Here is a 19,425-nt window from a genome sequence, read left to right as displayed (position 1 = left end):
TAGTGAAGGGGAATCATGTGACATGGGACCCGCTAATAATATTTAAATATATGGAAATCTATTAAAATAAGGTTCATGCCCTTTGTGGCCGTGAACCTTGTGACGTTACCGCCGAGGGGTGGGGAAAATCGGGAAACACGATCTCTCCTTCGAAAATTCTCGCGGGATTTTCCGCTCACATCACCGATCCCACACCCGGCTAGTGAAGCTCAAAATTGCCCCTGTGATTTGCCTCTACTTGACATCATGCACAGCCTGGTGAAGATTAGATACAAGACAGGTCAGGAAATCACAAGGCTGAATTCACTACTCTGTGTTCCGGTACACAGTATCAATGTGATGTACCATCAAATAGCCCTAAAAGTTAAAGGAATCCATGTGTTCTTGGCAACTTGATCTAAAAGTGAGCTGAACAGTAAACATTTACATGAACAAATTTGCCACATGGCAAATTGGCTAAATAAAGACAGCAAAAAATTTTGAAAGAACACGTGATTTTCCTTATTTGCCGGGTAACCAAAGGAAAGCAATTATTTTAATGTTCAATAAAAGAGGGAAGTACCAAATTGACCCCTAAGCACATGGAAACCAAGTTCAATGATATCTTGTCATCCGGCACTCACATAACACAGGAGCTTTGCAGTAACAAAGACCTACCTCTGAGATATGTTACCCCATGCGCCATGCTTGTTTGTAAGGATGTTGAGAATCTTCTGCTTTAATTGATTGGCTGTAACATGATCTCGATGCTTTGCAGCACTAATGAGATGGTCACACATCTTCTCTTCATCTCTTCTATCCGCTGTGTATTGAGCACACTGGGACTGTTGATGAAAATTACAAGAGTGAACTCAAGAGAAGCAAAAAAACACATTACCGGTCTGTCAGATGGCAACTGATAAACATTTCCGACAAAATAAGTAATGTTGCACAAAAAATAAATATGTGAAACCACAGAGCACGCAACCCAAATCACACATGAACAGAATTAGATCAATGTCCTAAAATAAAGATTTAAAGCACATGGTCAAAATTGCTATTTCAAAGTAATTCATTTTAAGGAATATGCTGCTTTTTCAGGTAAGATACTAGAAACTCTTAGAGCAGATATACAAAGGATAAAATGCAGATACGATGGAATTTCTCTTAATTCAGAAATTGAGCATTGAGTAACTAAAAAAATGCATTAAAAACAAAACTCAATATTTTTAAAACTACCGAAGAGTGGCAGATAAAGAAAGTGGGCTGGATTGTCCATTTCTGAGTGTTCACGCCTGCGCAGGATTCGTGGAGCAAAACTGGCACTGAGGAAAGGGAGGTTGCCGGGGTGGAGTTCAGCCGCGAACGAGAAAGTGAGACCCTGCTGAGTTGCGGATCCCCATTACAGGTATGTCAACAAATCCCTCAACACCACCCTCACACCCACACCACCCTCACTATCACCCCCACACCACCCTCAACCCCACACAACCCTTACAATCACCCCCACCACCCTCACCATGGGCGTCGTTGAAGCGGGTTTCGGCATTTCATAGATTTCATAGAATTTACAGTGCAGGAGGAAGCCATTCGGCCCATCGAGTCTGCACTGGCTCTTGGAACGAGCACCCTATCCAAGGTCCACACCTCTACCCTATCCCCATAACCCAGTAAACCCACCCAACACTAAGGTCAATTTTGGACACTATGGGCAACATATCATGGCCAATCCACCTAACCTGCGCATCTTTGGACTGTGGGAGGAAACCCACGCACACACGGGGAGGATGTGCAGACTCCGCACAGACAGTGACCCAAGCCGGACCTTGGGACCTTGGAGCTGTGAAGCAATTGTGCTATCCACAACTCTACGTGCTGCCCACGAGGTCTTTGCCCGTGGGTCTTGGGCATCCAGATAGCCGCCATCAGCCATGACGGCAGTGGATAGAACCTGTCCCCCAGGAGCCAACCCCCCAGCCCAGTGTCTGGAACATGTCAGGAATCGTCGAGTGTGCGAAGATGACGGCATCATGTGCACTGCCCGGGTATTGGGCGCAAACGTACATGATGTGCAACTGATGCTCACATATCAGCTGCACGTTCATCGAGTTCATCAAACCCTTTCAGTTTGTGTAGACCGAATTTCATCTGCAGGTGCTCGTAGGGGGACATGCATTCTGTCGATCACCCCCTGGACCCAGGGCGTGGTGGCGATGGCGTCGAACCCTGCTGCTCGGGCATCCTGGTGGGCTCAATCCACATTGAAATGGATGTATTGAGCCGTCTGGGCATAGAGGGTGTCCGTGATGGCCACTGGAAGAGGGTGTTCACCCCCATACCTTTGCGATGCCAGGTGTGCCATCATCTGGCAGATATGTCGCACTGTCTCCAACGGCATGCCCGGTCCGGCAGATCCTCAAATGACAAGTGTTGCCGGTACACACGAAGCCTCATGCGGCGCCTCCTCGGGACCTCGGCCAGTTGGGCGGCTGCCTCTCCATCTTGGGGGGCTGCATTCTGTTCCACTGCGGCACGCTCCGCTACTGCACGCTCTACTGCTGCACGCTTTGCTGCTGCAGCTTCCTCCTCCTCCTCGAGCACTGCTGGCTCATACAGTTACAGTGCATTCCCCAGGGCTGCAGAAACTAGCAGGAAGGCCACCGTTGCTGGTTGAATTCCAATATCCATTGTCTGCAGATGGTGAAAGGCCGACATGTTATCATAGTGCGTACCCCCATGCCCAACAAGATCCATCAGGCTACATGGTGGCCCCGGTTGGCACTGCGGGCTCAGTTCCCGTCCCCATAACTGCACCCCCACCTTATCCCTGCACCCCTGGTCTTGTTGGAGCCTGGCATTATGGGGGTGTCTGGCACTGGAGCATGTCCCTGATGCCAGAGGTACTGGCTGGCACTGCCCTTGCTTGCGGTACTCGCTGTGTCCCCCGCCTGGCGGCCCTGTAGGAGCTACAGTGGCTGTTGCCCTGGGTGGGCCACCTGATGCCCCGCCGGCGTGTGGCAGCCATGTTGCGGTGGGGTGCGGGGATGCATCAATACGGCAAGTGTCACTCTGCACATCCAGGGACCAAGATGGGTGGTCAATGGGTTGCGCAGCAAGATGGCTGCCTGGCAAGGCACGGCAATGGTGGTCCATGCCTGGACACCGTCCCAGACCTGTGGGGGGGGGGGGGGGAGGGAGCAGGGGCACCCTGGCCACTCGGCATGTTCCCCTGTCACCCCCCCACTGGTCCAGACAGCAGTCCCCCCCCACAAACACAGCCAGCCTGGCCAGTCTCCGGCAGCCCACAATCGTGCCTCTCTGTGACCTACCTCCTCTCTCTCCATTATCAGCCACAACGCTGATTTCACGATTTTTAAAAGCACAAGTGAACAGCGCCGTCAGGAACCCGGCCCATCGGAAGCGAAGAATTGTGGAGGCCCCTGAGAATACCGGGTCAGGTCCGCTAATGATATACAAACGGTGATTACTGTACGTGCGTCAGTATCAAAGCCGCTGTCGAAGTGATGGAGAATTGCGATTTTGCGGCAAATCGGTGCCCACCGTGATTTTGGAGTCGGAACCTATTTTCCGCCCATTCGCAGTTCACAATTTCGGCGTCAGCCAAAGGAGAATTCCGCACAGCATTTTTAATCTTTCAAACTAAAATAACAATTATAGCTAGAAAAATTAATATTTAAAGCCACTCTAAAATAGAATGAATATTCTGAACAGGTTCCTATGCCCATAATGTTTGTTTTGGCTAATTTATTTCTTTTCAAGGCGACATCGGGATTTGTGTTCACCAAATTGAGGAAATCCTCTGCTGAAGTGGGAAAGCATTTCAATTTTTCATCTTATATCAGTATAAGCTTCAAGTGATGTTCTCTACAGGTCAGATTCACAGGGAAGCCTGTACCTCTTAACTATATGCCTTAATATTCAACCTCAGCAGAGTTGTCCCCACTGCACCAAGGAATATTTTACTACTTCCTATGCATTCCACAAACTTTCAGACCGAGACAGATTTAGTCCAAACAATACAGAAAAATGTAACGTTTTGCTGTGGGTTCTTGTCCACTTACATCAGATTGAGGTTGTACAAAATTGCTCCATTTGGTACCATTACAACGATTAGTCCACATTAGATTTAGACTTATGTCAGGGACATGAAAGGGAAGCACCAGAAAGTTTCTTTAGAATAATATTTGAAATAAGGCAGGATGATTACACCGTGCACAAATATTTTTATACTTTCCTTTCCTACCTTTCTTCAGATAGAAGAGCGGCAGGTTTGGTAAGTAGGACCAGGTGAGTATTTCTACTGTCTTTAATGTACCAAAACTTCAGAAAGTAAAAGTAAAGGGAATCATTTAAGGGTAAGTAATGGCAAGGCAGCTCAGTCATATGCAATGCTCCTCTTGTACAATGTGGGAAGTCAGCGACACTTCCAGTGTCCAGGGTTACAATGCTGCAGGAAGTGTCTCCAACTCAGCTACTCAAAATATGTGTTTTGGAATTGGAGCTGCAGCTGGAGTCACTGGGGAGCATCTATGAGAATGAGATCTTCGTAGATAGCATGTAGAGTGAGATGGTCACATTGCAGGTAAAGAGTACACAAGCAAAAAGGGAATGGGTGACCGACAGAAAGAGAAAAAGCACTAGGCAAGTAGTGCAGGTTCCTCTGGTTCCATCTCACTCTCTAACGGATTTTCTCTTTTGGATACTATTGGAGGAGGTGGTTTCTCAGGTGACTGCAGCAAGGGCCAGGTCTGTGGCACCACAAGTGATTCAACGTCATAGGGAGGTAGGAAAAAGAATGGGAGAGCAATAGTGATTGGGGATTCTATCATAAGAGGAACAGATAAACGTAAATGTGGCCGCAGTTGAGACACCAGGATAGTATGTTGCCTCGCTGTTGCCAGGGTCAAGGGTGTCACTGAGCAGCTGCAATACATTCTGTAGGGGGAGGATGAAGAGCCAGAGGTTGTGGTCCATATTGGTACCAATGACATAGGGAGCTAGGAAATAAATTAAAATGCAGGATTGGAAAAGTAGTAATCTCAGGATTACTCACAGTGCCACGAATGAGCAAGATCAGGAATAGAATAGACCTGATGAAATCGTGGCTGGAAAGATGGTGTCGGAGGAGTGATTTGGATTACTGAGACATTAGGACTGGTTCTGGGGAAGGTGGGGCCTGTGCAAGGTTGCATCCCAGCAGGACCAGGACCAACAACCTCTCAGGGTTGTTTGTTATTGCTGTGGGGAGGGTTTAAAATTGAGTGGAAGGGGGATGGGAACCTGAAACTGAATGCACAGAGCATTTGAAATAAGGTAGATGAATTAACAACACAAACTGTATACATGGATACGATATGATGTTCTCTACAGGTCAGATTCACAGGGAAGCCTGTACCTCTTAACTATATGCAGTAGAGACACTGATGCAGGGTGACCAGTGCTGGAACTGAATATTAAAGGGTATTTGATAGTTAGGAAGTACAGGCAAAAATGGAAAGGAGGAGTGATGGCATTGTTAATTAAGGATGAAATCAGTGCAATCGTGAGGGAGGATATTTGCTCAGAAAACCTAGACACAGGATCAGTCTGGGTGGAGCTAAGAAACAACAAGGTACAGAAAGAATTAGTGGGAGTTGTCCATAGACCTCCAAACAGCAGTGGTAAAGTAGACGGCATCAGACAAGAAATTAGAGATTTCTTTATTCTTTAGGGGCAGGATTCTCCCATTGCGCGGCTATGTGTTGACACCAGCGTAAAAACAGGAGTGTTTTACTCCGGCGTCAACAGGCCTTCCAGCGCCTGATTCCCCAGGCCACAGGGGGCCAGCACGGCGCTGGAGCGGCCCACGCCGCTCCAGCTGCTGACCCCGGTGTCAACTGGGCGCCGTGGGGTCTGCGCCTGCGCAGTGGCACCGGCGCCAAACTGTGCATGCACAGTGGCTTTCTTCTTGGCGTCGGCCTCAATGCCATATGGTGCAGGGCTACAGGAGCCGGAGCGGAAGAAAGGAGGCCCCCAGCCCGAGAAGCCGGCCCACCGCTCGGTGGGCCCCGATCGCAGGCGAGGCCACAACGGAGGCCCGCCAGGGGTTGGACAGCCCATCCCCTCCAGAGGCCGCCCCCGGACCCTTCAACGCCGAGGTCCCTGCCGGCTCAGAGCATGTTAGAACGGTGCCGGCAGGACTCGGGTTTTTTGCTACGGCCGCTCGGCCCATCCGGGCCGGAGAATCAAGCCACGGCCCCTGACCAGCGCCGCGCCGACCACGCCGGCGCCAATGGTGCCGATTCTCCGCTCTGCAGAGAATCGCGTCCTGGCGTCGGAGCGGCGTGGCGCTTTTCACGCGGTGCCCCGGGGATTCTCCAACTCGGCGGGGGTCGGAGAATCCCGCCCAGGATTTGGGCATCACTGATGAAGCCTGCATTTGCTGCCTGTCCCTAATTGCCCTTGAACTGAGTGTCTCACTTGGTCATTTCAGAGTCAAGCACATTTCTATGGGTCACATGTAGATAAGACAGGGAAAGGACAGCAGTCCTACACTCACGTCCCATCCCGAAAAGGACGTGTGTGAACCAGATGGGATTTTATCGACAATCGATGATAGTTGTCACGGTCACCATTACTGAGGCTAGCTTTCAATTCCAGATTTTATGGATGTTTCATTCATGGCGTTGATGTTTCATTCATGGTGGCATGTTAGCACAGTGGTTAGCACTGTTGTTTCACAGCGCCAGTGTCCCAGATTCGATTCCCAGCTTGGGTCACTCTCTGTGCAGTGTCTGCACGTTCTCCCCGTGTCTCTGTGGGTTCCTCCGGGTGCTCCGGTTTCCACCCACAAGTCCCAAAAGTCATGCTGTTAGGGAATTTGGACATTCCGAATTCTCCCTCTGTGTACTCGAGCAGGCGCTGGAATGTGGCGGCTAGGTACTTTTCACAGTAACTTCATTGCAGTGTTAATGCAAGCCTACTTGTGGCAATAAAGATTATTATATTTTTAAAAAGGTAAATAATATGTTGTTCTTCATTGCAAGAGCACTTGGGTACAAGGATGTTTTACTACATCTGTACAGGGCCGTGGTGAGACCACACCTGAATTGTAAGATATATAAACTTGCCATAGAGGGAGGGCAGCAAAGGTTCAGTGGACTAATTCATGGGATAGCAGGATTGTTGTATGAGGAGGGATTGGGCTGACTGGGCTTGCCTTCACTGGAATTTAGAAGAATGAGAGGGCAACTAATTGAAATGTATAAAATTCTGACAGGGTTCGACAGACTGGATGCAGGGATATTGATTCCTCTCATTGGACGGAAGGGGGATTCTTGAACAAAGGGTCACCATCTCAGGATACAGGATAGATCATTTAGGACTGAGATGACGAGAAACGTCTTCACTCAGTGGGTGGTGAACCTGTGGAATTCTCTACCACGGAAGGCTGTGGAGACTAAGTCACCCAATATATTTAAGAAGGAAATAGATTTCTAGACTCTGAAGGTGTCAAGAGACATGGGGGAACCATGGGAATGTGGCGTTGAGATCAGCCATGACCATATAGATGATAATATATATTTAAAATATATATTCTTGTTTGATTGTGGAGAAGGTGCAAATGAAAACAATGAGACTACATGTGTGGATGCAGAAAACATCTTAACGCTAAGGCAGAAGGATTCAGCTTTCTTACATTTCCATGATTAACCAGTGGAAACAGGTTCATGTCGCAATGTGTTTCAGATTATCTAATCCCTCCGTAAATTTTATATACCAAACCTTCCAAAAAAGAACAGGTGCAGAGTTATTTACCACAAATATAATTCTCTTGAATGCACTGGATTAACTGCTTGAGAGTCGACACACTCACAGCACATTAATAATGGCGCAGTTCTAGTAAAATCGGTCATGAGTTCAAATCACATCAAGGCAAGTTGTGAAATTAAATTTAATAATTTATGTTAATTTTTGGGCCGGCATGAGAGAAAGACAAAGATAACCATGAAAGTTACCAAGTGTTATTGAAACCCACTGACTCACTCAGTGGCTGGTTTAGCACAGTGGGCTAAAAAGCTGGCTTGTTAAGCAGAACAAGACCAGCAGCGCGGGTTCAATTCCCGTACCGGCCTCCCCAAACAGGCGCCGGAATGTGGCGACTCGGGGCATTTCACAGTAACTTCATTGAAGCCTAATGTGACTATAAGCGATTATTATTATAATATTATTATTAAGTTCTTTACAGATGGGAACCGTCTACTTATTGTTGGTCTGGTCATAAATGACTTCACTCACACAGCGTTTACTTGACTTTTGACTGCACTTGTGCCAATTAATGATTAGTAATAAATGCTGCCTTTATTCCCTAGTCCTTTGTCCTAAGCACAAAAGACAGAGCTAAGCGATTCCAGAACAAATGCATCAGATCTAAGCTCTGTAGTCCTGCCACATCCAGCCGTGAATGGTGGTGGACTATTGAACAACTCATTGGAGGAGAAGGCTCCACAAATATCCCCATCCTCAATGATGGAGGAGACCAGCACATCTGTGCAAAAAGACAAGGCTGAGGTATTTGAAACAATCTTCAGCCAGAAGTGCCGAGTGGATGATCCATCTCGGTCTCCTCCAGAGGTCTCCTGCATCACAGATGTCAGTCTTCAGCCAATATTACTCACTCCATTTGATATCAAGAAATGGTTGAAGGCACTGGATATTGCAAAGCCTATGGACCCTGACAATATCCCGGTAATAGTCCTGAAGACTCGTGATGTGTTGGGTGTTCTGGATCACATACAGGTCACCAACACTTGAAGTAGTGCAACACTATTTTATTAAAAGGTTAACTATTTAAACATACTTGAACTGGGGGTAAATACGATACCAGCTTTAACTAAAGACCTTTGCCTTGTCCTAGCCAGTTGATGCACTCAGCACATGGTGAATGTCTGTGTTGCAGGCTGTGAGCTCTGTGCTCCTAGCTGGCTGCTACTCGAATGAGCGGGAACTCTGATGCCCCCTGTCTTTATAGTGCATGTGCTCTCACTGGTGATTGGCTGCGGTGTTGTGTATGTTGATTGGTCCCACAGTGTGTCCATCAGTGTGTCTCTGCACCATGATATACTGGTGTATATTATGAAATCCCTCCTTTTATATTTAAAAAAATGTGCCTGCGTGACAATAAATAGTGTGTGGTGAATGTTCCTGACTAAGTGTGTGCGAAATCTTTACAGGACTATGCACATAAAACTAAGCTATTTACATGGGAGGTGCCTGGTGCAGAAAAAACACAAATAACGAGATGAACACTATATACAAGCCACTTGATCGATTAAATGGAAGAACAGAACAGACCAGAGAGTCCAATAGTGCACAAAGTTCACAAATTAAGTCTCTGAGGTGGGCAACAAATTCTGGTTGACCGCCTCAAGGGTGGGTCAGGAGCCACCGGCTGAGGAGCGGGCTGGAGTGCGTCAGAGTGAGGAGGATGCAGAGTAACCGGAATCTCCGCATAGTCCAGGTTAGGGACAACAGGAGGGCTTGGCACTGGCGGAGGATCACGTAGCGAGCGCGGAACAAGACGAAGGAGCCCATCGATTACGGCGCAGAATGGAACCATCCGGTAGACGAACCAGAAACGAGCGGGGAGCCACCTGCCGAAGAACCACAGCAGTTGCAGACCAGCCACCATGGATAGATGCGGACGGTATCACCTGGACCCAGAGCAGGGAGATCAGCTGCACGGGAGTCATGAGCCGCCTTGTGCTGTGCACAAGAGAGTTGCATTCGCTGAAGGACCAGAACGTGGTTGAGGTCTGGGACGTGAATGGACGGCACTGTCGTCCTCAGGGTGCGACCCATGAGCAACTGGGCTGGCGACAGCAGGGCGAGGTAGAAGTCGGATCCCGCATCGGCAGCTTTGCAAAGGAGCCGTTTGACTATGTGGATGCCCTTCTCCGCTTTGCCATTGGATTGGGGGTACAGGGGACTGGATGCCACATGCACAAAGTTGTACCTCCTGGCAAAGTTGGAACATTCCTGGCATGCGAAGCAGGGGCCATTGGCCGACATCACAGTGTGTGGGAGGCTGTGACGAGCAAAGATGTCCTCACAGGCACGGATGACTGCAGACGATGTGATGTCGTGCAAACGTACCACCTCCGGGTAGTTTGGAAAATAGTCTACAATCAGAACATAGTCCCTGCCCAGCACGTGGAACAGGTCGATGCCGACCTTGGACCAAGGGGACGTGACCAACTCATGGGACTGTAGGGTCTCACGTGGTTGGGCCGGCTGGAACCGCTGACTGGTGGGGTAGTTGAGTACTGTGTTGGCGATGTCGTCATTAATGCCGGGCCAGTACACTGCCTCTCGGGCCCGTCGGTGGCACTTCTCCACGCCAAGATGGCCCTCGTGTAGCTGTTCCAAGACAAGCTGGCGCATGCTGTGCGGGATAACAATGCGGTCGAGCTTCAGGAGGACACCATCGACTACCGGCAGATCGTCTCTGATGTTGTAGAACTGCGGGCATTGGCCTTGAGCCACCCGTCTGTTAGGTGGCGCATGACACGCTGCAGCAGGGGGACAACCGCAGTCTCGCTGCGAATTTGGATGAGGTGTTCATCCGTAGCCGGTAGATTGGAGGCCACGAAGGCCACATGGACGTCAACCTGGCAGACGAATCCCGCTGGGTTACACTGCCCTGGACAGAGCGTCGGCTATGATCAGGTCTTTGCCCGGGGTGTATACGAGCTGGAAGTCGTATCGCCAGAGTTTGAGCAGAATGCACTGGAGGCGAGGGTCATGTCCTTCAAGTCTTTTTGTATTATATTGACCAGCGGGCGATGGTCGGTCTCGACGGTGAATTTGGGAAGGCAGTACACATAATCATGAAACTTGACGACACCGGTCAAAGGCCCAGGCACTCCTTTTCGATCTGCACGTAGCCCTGTTCCGTGGGGGTCATGGCGCGTGACGCATATGCAACGGGGGCCCATGATGAGGCCTCATCGCATTGCAGGAGCACTGTCCCAATGCCAGATTGGCTGGCATCAGTCGGAATTTTTGTCTCTTTCGCTGGATCAAAAAAAGCCAATACCGGGGCCGTGGTAAGGTTGGTTTTAAGTTCTCTCCATTCGCGCTCGTTGTCAGGAAGCCATTGGAAGTCTGTCGTCTTCCTGACCAGGTTCCTGAGAGCTGTGGTGTGAGAGGCGAGGTTAGGGATGAACATCCTGAGGAAGTTGACCATGCCCAGAAATCGGAGGACCGCCTTCTTGTCCTCTGGCTTTTTCATGGCTGTGATGGCAGCCACCTTGTCTGCATCCGGCCGCACACCCAACTGGGAGATGTGGTCCCCGAGGAACTTGAGTTCCGTCTGGCCGAAGGAGCATTTAGCTCTGTTGAGGAGTAGGCCCTGCTCCCGTATGCGTTTGAACACGCGCTGGAGGCGACTGATATGCTCCTGCGGGGTGGTGGACCAAATGATTATGTCATCGACATAGACACAAACACCTTCAGTGCCTTCCATCATTTGTTCCATTATCCAGTGGAACACTTCTGATGCCGATATGATCCCAAACTGCATCCTGTTGTAACAATATCTGCCAAAAGGGGTGTTAAAGGTACACAGTTTCCTGCTGGATCTGTCTAGTTGAATTTGACAGAATCCTTTTGGGGCGTCAAGTTTGGTGAAGAGCTTGGCACGAGCCATCCCGCATGTGATCTCTTCGCGCTTGGGGATTGGGTAATGCTCCCTCATTATGTTGCGATTCAGATCCTTTGGATCAATGTAGATTCTAAGCTCGCCGGAAGGCTTTTTTACGCACACCATGGAATTGACCCAGTCGGTTGGTTCCGTAACTCTGGAGATCACTCCTTGGTCTTGGAGGTCCTGCAACTGCTGCTTGAGGCGGTCCTTGAGGGGTGCTGGGACTCTGCGAGGTGCCTGCACCACAGGCGTGGCGTTGTCTCTGAGTAGGATCTTGTAAGTATATGGGAGCGTGCCCATGCCTTCGAAGACGTCGCAGTGCTGGTCGATGATTGCGTTGAGTTGCGCCCTGAAGCCAGCATCCTGGAAGGGAGATGTGTCATCAGAAGAGAGAGAGAGAGTGAACTCTTTGAACGAGGTTTAGCAGCTTACATGCCTGTGCGCCAAGCAGCGAGTCCTTCGAGGAGACCCCGATCTCCAAAGGAAGGATGGCTTTTTGTGACTTGTGCGTCACTTTGAGTTGGCATGAGCCGGTAGCAGGAATGATGTTGCCATTGTAGTCCAATAGCTGGCAGGCCGATGGAAGAATGGTTGGTTTGACACGAAGGCTTTGGAAAGCAGACCACACCACGAGATTGGCGGAGGCACCAGTGTCCAGGCGGAATCGTATTTGGGACCGGTTGACCGTCAGGGTGGCACACCACTCATCGTCTGGATCGATGCTGTATACCGACAGCGGCTGGTGTCTTTGCTTCTTGGACAGCCTGTTTTTCGTTACGACACCGACTCGAAAAGGCACCTTCGGGTCCTCGGTGTCACTGCTGTGTGGAAGGTCGGAATCGGACTCGGTGACAGTGGGTTGAATTGCCCGAACATTCCTGCGAGGCTGGCTGAAGCGATATGAATTGGAAGGCTGAGCTACTCGACAGCAGGCAGCATAGTGGCCAAGTCTTCCACATCGTAGGCATTGCGAGATTTTGCGGAGCATTGCCGCTTTAAATGGGCGGAGCCACAGTTGCCGCACGTCGTGAAGTCAGCACGTTCGCTGTGCCACCACGCATGCGCGGTGCGGTCATGCGTGGTGCGCGCCTGCGCATTATGTGCCTCCACGTCGCCGTCCCCTCGGTTGGTGCGTACAAGCACGGGAGTCCGCGAAAAGCGCGCAAAATGGCCACCCTCATCCAGGCTGAGGCCCTGGAGGTGCTCAATCACTTGGACCCGTTCCGCCTCATGGGGACCTTGCCGCGCCGTTTCAGCCGCTTGTATACGGGAGTACTGACTGGTGGCATTTTCATGTAGGACACAGGTCTCGATGGTGGTCGCTAGGGTGAGTTGCTTTAGTTTGAGGAGCTGCTGACGTAGGGGGTCCGACTGAACACCGAAAACGATCTGGTCGCGTATCATGGAGTCGGAGGTGGGCCCGGAATAGCTGCAAGATTGCGGAAGGATGCGGAGGTGCGTTGGAAAGGATTGGAAAGGTTCATCCTTACCCTGCAAACGCTGCTGGAACACGTAGCGTTCAAAACTTTCATTCACCTCTACGCTGCAGTGAGTGTCAAATTTGAGGAGAACCGTCTTGAACTTCGTCTTGTCTTCGTCATCTGCAAAGGTGAGAGTTGAAAATGTGGATGGCATGGTCCTGGCCATGGAGAGAAGAGCAATCTTTCTGGTGTCCGAGGCGCCCTCCCTGTCCGTGGCTTCGAGGAAGAGCTGGAAGCGCTGTTTGAAAATCTTCCAGTTGGCCCCGAGCTTGCCGGCGATGCGGAGCGGCGGGCTCATGTTGTCCATGTTGCAGGATGACGGCATGCTGGGGGAAGGCAGATCACTTGCAGGTAGGTCTAAGAAGTGCTAGTATGCAACCACTCCTGCTATCATGATGTGTTGGGTGTTCTGGATCACACACAGGTCACCAACACTTGAAGTAGTGCAACACTATTTTATTAAAAGGTTAACTATTTAAACATACTTGAACTGTGGGTAAATACGATACTAGCTTTAACTAAAGACCTTTGCCTTGTCCTAACCAGTTGATGCACTCAGCACATGGTGAATGTCTGTGTTGCAGGCTGTGAGCTCTGTGCTCCTAGCTAGCTGCTACTCGAATGAGCGGGAACTCTGATGCCCCCTGTCTTTATTGTGTGTGTGCTCTCACTGGTGATTGGCTGCGGTGTTGTGTATGTTGATTGGTCCCACTGTGTGTCCATCAGTGTGTGTCTGCACCATGATATACTGGTGTATATTATAACAACTTGTGCTCCAGAACTTGCCGCACCCCTAGCCAAGCTGTTCCAGTACAGCTACAACACTGGCATCTACCTGGCAATGTGGAAAATTGCCCAGGTGTGTCCTGTACACAAGAAACAGGACAAATCCAACCCAGCTAATTACCATCCTATCAGTCTACTCTCCATCATTAAAATTAATATTAATTAGGCTTACATTTACGCTGCAATTAATTTATTATGAAAAGCCCCTAGTCGCCACATTCAGGCGCCTGTTCAGATACACAGAGGGAGAATTCAGAATGTCCAATTCACCGAAATCAGCAAAGTGATGGAAGGAGTTATCAACAGTGCTATCAAGCGGCACTTACTCAGCATTAACCTGCTCACGGATGCTCAGTTTGGGTTCCGCCAGGGTCATTCGGCTCCTGATCTCATTACAGCCTTAGTTCAAACATCGACAAAAGAGCTCATTGCCAGAGGTGAGGTGAGAGTGACTGCGCTTGACACCAAGACAGCATTTGACTGAGTATGGCATCAAGGAGCCCTAGCTAAACTGGTGTCAATGGGAATCAGGGGGAAAACTCGCCGCTGGTTGAAGTCATGCCTGGCACAAAAGAAGATGGTTGTGGTGGTTGGAGGTCAATTATCTTAGCTCCAGGACATCACTGCAGGAGTTCCTCAGGGTAGTGTCCTAGGCCCAACCACCTTCAGCGGTTTCATCAATGACCTGCCTTCTATCATAAGGTCAGAAGTGGGTACATTTGCAGATGACTGCACAATGTTCTGCACCATTCGAGACTCCTCAGATAATGAGTCAGTCCCTGTTCAAATGCAGCAAGACCTGGACAATATCCAGACTTGGGCTGACAAGTGGCAAGTTACATTCACGCCTCACAAGTGCCAGACAATGACCATCTCCTACAAGAGAGGATCTAACCACCACCCCTTGACATTCTTTGGCATTATCATCGCTGAATTCCCCACAATCAACATCCTGGGGGTTACCACTGATCTGAAACTGAATGGGACTAGCCATATTAATACTGTGGCTACCAGGGCAGGTCAAAGTCTAGAAATCCTATGGTGAGTAACTCACCTCCTGACCCCCTCAAAGCCTGTCCACCATCTACAAGACGCAAGTCAGGAGTGTAATTGAATATTCTCCACTTGACTAGATGAGTGCAGCTCCAATAATACTCAAGGAGCTCGACACCATCCAGGACAAAGCAGCCCTCTTGATTGCTCCCCTTTCCACAAACATTCATACTCTCCACCATCGATGAACAGTGGCAGCCATGTGTATCACCTACAAGATGCACTGCAATAACTCACCAAACCCACGACCACTACCATCTAGAAGGACAAGAGCAGCAGATACCTGGGAACCCCACCACCTGGAGGTTCCCCTCCAAGTCAGTCACCACCCTAACTTGGAAGTATATCGTCATTCCTTCACTGTTGCGAGGGCAACATTCTGGAACTCCCTCCTTAACAGCACAGTGGGTGTACCTACACCTCAAGGACTGCAGCGGTTCAAGAAGGCAACTCACCACCACCTTCTGAAGGGCAACTAGGGATGGGCAATAAATGCTGGCCCAGCCAGCGATGCCCGCATTCCATAAATGAATAAAAATAAATAAGAATAAATAAATTGCACATTAGGTAATTACTTCTGAATCTCTTAAGTCTGTGAAACAATTTAATTCCTAACATTTCTGATTATATGCTTGTATCTCACATGCTATTTCTAATTGCTGAAACTTCTCTAAATTTTTACACAAATCAGTCTAGTAGTACAACAGTTCACAATAATAGTTACGAAAAATTAAGAAACAGGAGGGAAAAGAGGCATTTCCAAATAAAAGAAAAATACAGATATGGTACAAGTTGCACATCAAATATAACTAGCTGCAATACAACAATGGTGGCACAGCACTTTAGTGGAGTGATGTGATGCCTGTTTTTTCTGCTTCTGGACAACATTTTCACCCAATTAAAACATAAATACAAAATCATGAAAGCAGGAATGGAAAACCCAACCAGATATTGGAAGGCATGGAAATCCCTCCCACCATAAATGTCCAAATTTCAGTCTTAATGGGAAGAAGGGAAAATCTGAAAATAATCAGCATGTGTCACTCAACCATACCTGCTAATGAACAGTGCAGATCATTCACACAGTCTCAGTGTCTCAGGCAGGGAACAATGCATGATGCAATAAGATGTACAGGACCAAACATTGTGTATATTTACAATATTGCATCGGGTAATGAAACCACATAATAAACCATTTAACTTGAATCTCAGTTTTGGCCATGCTGTCAATTAGCAATATAAGTAACTGCGGTGATTCTTTGTCTGCCCTTCAAAAAGGGAGATGGTGAGAAAAAGAGAGAGAATGAGAAAAAAAAGGTAGAGAGAGAAAGAGAGATGACAAGAAAAACTGTCTGCGCCTGCTACACAAAACCTTACTTCCTGTTGGTCAGTCATGCTGCAGCACTGACAGCTTATGTAGGAAAGCTAATGGCGAAGGGCATCCATCCTAACCCAGAATGTGGAAAAACATGAAATTAGGAAGTTGACACAATTTGGATGTACAAACAAAATACCTAACATCTTTTGAATGCAAGTACTATTTTGAAGTTCTTTATTGTTTCTTATAATTCTCAATGTCTGCTGGCCATTTTTTTTTACTGAAGCAAGATTAAAAGATTTTTGAAATACGGGTATCGTATCATACTAATGAAAACATCTGAACTTATATGACATATGAAGTAAGACAGGTTTAAGAAAGCATTGATAGGGAATAATGCTGATGTCCAGAATCTTATTTGCTAACAGACGTTGAAAGATAATTGAATTTTTCCATTTTATATCAAGTTCTGTCAGTTCTTATATCTCAACATTTTGTTCAAATAACAGCTAACTCAATCTAATACTGTCATCTTGGGTTGCAGTGCACAAAACTGATAAGTATCGTATCTGCCATTGATCTATTTTTGCTGTTAAGCTGCATTAGGGCACAGGTTGATCTTGAATACATTTTTATCTTACTTCTAAAATATTTCATCTAACACCTGGTAATAAAGTTGCAGTGAACACCTTCCATTTGACAAGTACTTACTGTCAACCTCCTGACACAATGAAGCAAAGGTTACGTTTATTTTTAGTGCCAACTGCCAGCACTGAGCCCTAGACTTTATCAGTTAGGGCAAAGATCATAAGAGCTACTGTATCATGCTGTAGGTTTAAGGAAGCTGCTGTGGCCAGATAAGAACCTCATCAAAATTGAGATGCCATATTCTCGTTTCATCCACAAGGTGCATGTTATTCACCTTTGACAAATTAACAGCAGTGTGATTTAGAGATGAACAACAGTTCCAAGTTGATGGGAATGCTGCAGCCCAGATCAATTGCATGCCATAATATTTTCTGTTCTTAGAAGTTGCCCTCATTATTATGCAGTAAAATAAACCGAGGTCTGAGTAAATATTTCTGTGTGCAGTTCATAAAAAAATACAGGAGGCGCATTTATTTTGATGCTTGAACACCTTTGCCTGTACAATTTACTTATATCCAAATATACATTAACACGAGCACATCAAAAAATAGCAATGGAATTGTTTTCATTTTATGTTCTCACTTATATGCAGGAAAAATACTGATCTCAGATTAGGCACTATATATTTGGTACTGATTAATACCTGTACCTCTTTCAAATTGGATACCTCAAAGTTTCCTTATTGTTATCTTTCTTTGTTTTCCATCACCCTGCTCTACCAGGTCTCTTTTAACAATTATTTGCTTATATTCTATTTTTCACTTGCTCCTTTGCTTATATTCTACTTGTTCTTTCAATTCCTATAATTTTAATTTCTGAACCTTCCCTTTCATTTGAGAATTCACTTTGATTTTTCTCCTTTAGCACAGGGCTAAATCGCTGGCTTTGAAAGCAGACCAAGGCAGGCCAGCAGCACTGTTCAATTCCCGTACTAGCCTCCCAAACAGGCGCCGGAATGTGGCGACTAGGGGCTTTTCACAGTAACTTCATTTGAAGCCTACTTGTGACAATGAGCGGTTTTCATTTTTTTTTTCATGCCCTCTCAAATGGTGCACACTCTGGCCTCCAGATTCAATTATTTGGGATCCTCTAAGTAGGAGTTCATTAAAGCTGCTAAGATGTTTTTATGTCAACAAATCATTGCTTTCTGTATTTCTGAAACATATATTTGAAGTGCTGTAACCTACAAGTCTATGGACCAAGAGCTGGAAAATGGGATCAGACTTGATAGCTCTTATTCCCACAACAAGGGCCTGATAGGCTGAGTGACTTCCTTCTGTGCCATAAATTGCTATGATGCAGGGCGGCACGGTGGCGAAGTGGTTAGCACTGCTGCCTCATGATGCTGGGTAGGTGGACTGGCCATGCTAAATTGCCCCTTAATTGGAAATAAAAAAATTTAAAATAAATAAATAACATTTCTACGATTCTATCTTTCCAAAATTGGCACCATGTAATTTTTTTAAGGTTATTTCAACTTTGGAGAATTTTTTCAAGACTGGCATCCGAACAATTGTGCTCAAAACCTCATGAAGGTGATATGTTTCATGAATTGTCCTATTGGCTTTTTAGCGGAAACTAATGTATTGATGAAAAGAGAGGGCATCTAAAGAAACTTTTCAGGCAGAAACCTCCAGCATTTTCTGATAGTGAATTTAATTTAAAGGCATCAAGTAAAAAAAACAGCCAATTTCTTTGCTTCCCTTCTTTTTTCCAAATGATATTAATTCCCTGATGGAAGATGGTGCTATGGGCCCATGTCGGTCTTCATCCCTCAAACAAGTGGTTATTCTTCATGACTGAGCACAGAGAGTGATCATCAACTAAGTATAGAATTGCAGGGTAGCAGCACGGCCATAGCCAACTACATGCACTTCCAAAAGATAGTGACCAATAGAAACAGCATTAATGATTTTCCATTCCTGAACATCGCATCTTTGTACCAATCCATGATACTCTCATCCCTGCAGGAAATTATGGGTGGTATCTAATTGAATGAAATGGTATACAATGCTGTGAAGGTTATTGGTGCGCCAAAATATTGAGAAAGTTTTAGAAACCAAGAAAGGATGATTAAAAGGGAGAAATTGGAGAATGAGAGAAAATGAACAAGAAGATATAAAATAGTCAAAGTTCCTACACGTATACATAAAGGAAAAGAGTAGCTCAAATGAACATTGGTCTCTTAAGAGTGTGAGATTGGAGTACGTAATGCAAAATAAGAAAATTGCAGTCTTTGAACAAGTATTATGTATCCATCTTCACAGTAGAAGACACAAAAAGCATCCTAAGAATAGAGGAAAATCAACATATGGAAGAACTTAAAACAATCACTATCACTGGAGAAAAGGTAACAGGAAAACTAATGGAAAGAGAGTTAAGTGCAGTGAAATCACACGCTTGAGTTACTGGAATGCACTTACTGCTTGGAATGTATTTGCATCTCTTTGATG

The 19,425-nt window shown here is 47.0% G+C and overlaps 1 protein-coding gene across 3 annotated transcripts in view; it reads right to left on the bottom strand.

The window, feature by feature from the left end:
• Positions 1-19,425, bottom strand: part of nbeaa (neurobeachin a) — a 1,435,335-nt gene that overhangs the window by 594,374 nt on the left and 821,536 nt on the right. For all 3 annotated transcript variants that reach the window (XM_072477018.1, XM_072477016.1, XM_072477017.1), the window contains one exon: positions 658-824. In XM_072477018.1, coding sequence (XP_072333119.1) covers positions 658-824 — 167 coding nt within the window. The remainder of the gene's footprint in view (positions 1-657; positions 825-19,425) is intronic.

The sequence above is a fragment of the Scyliorhinus torazame genome, chromosome 15 (assembly GCF_047496885.1).
Source record: "Scyliorhinus torazame isolate Kashiwa2021f chromosome 15, sScyTor2.1, whole genome shotgun sequence".
Lineage (NCBI taxonomy): Eukaryota > Metazoa > Chordata > Chondrichthyes > Carcharhiniformes > Scyliorhinidae > Scyliorhinus > Scyliorhinus torazame.
This window is presented reverse-complemented; position numbering and strand designations above follow the sequence as displayed.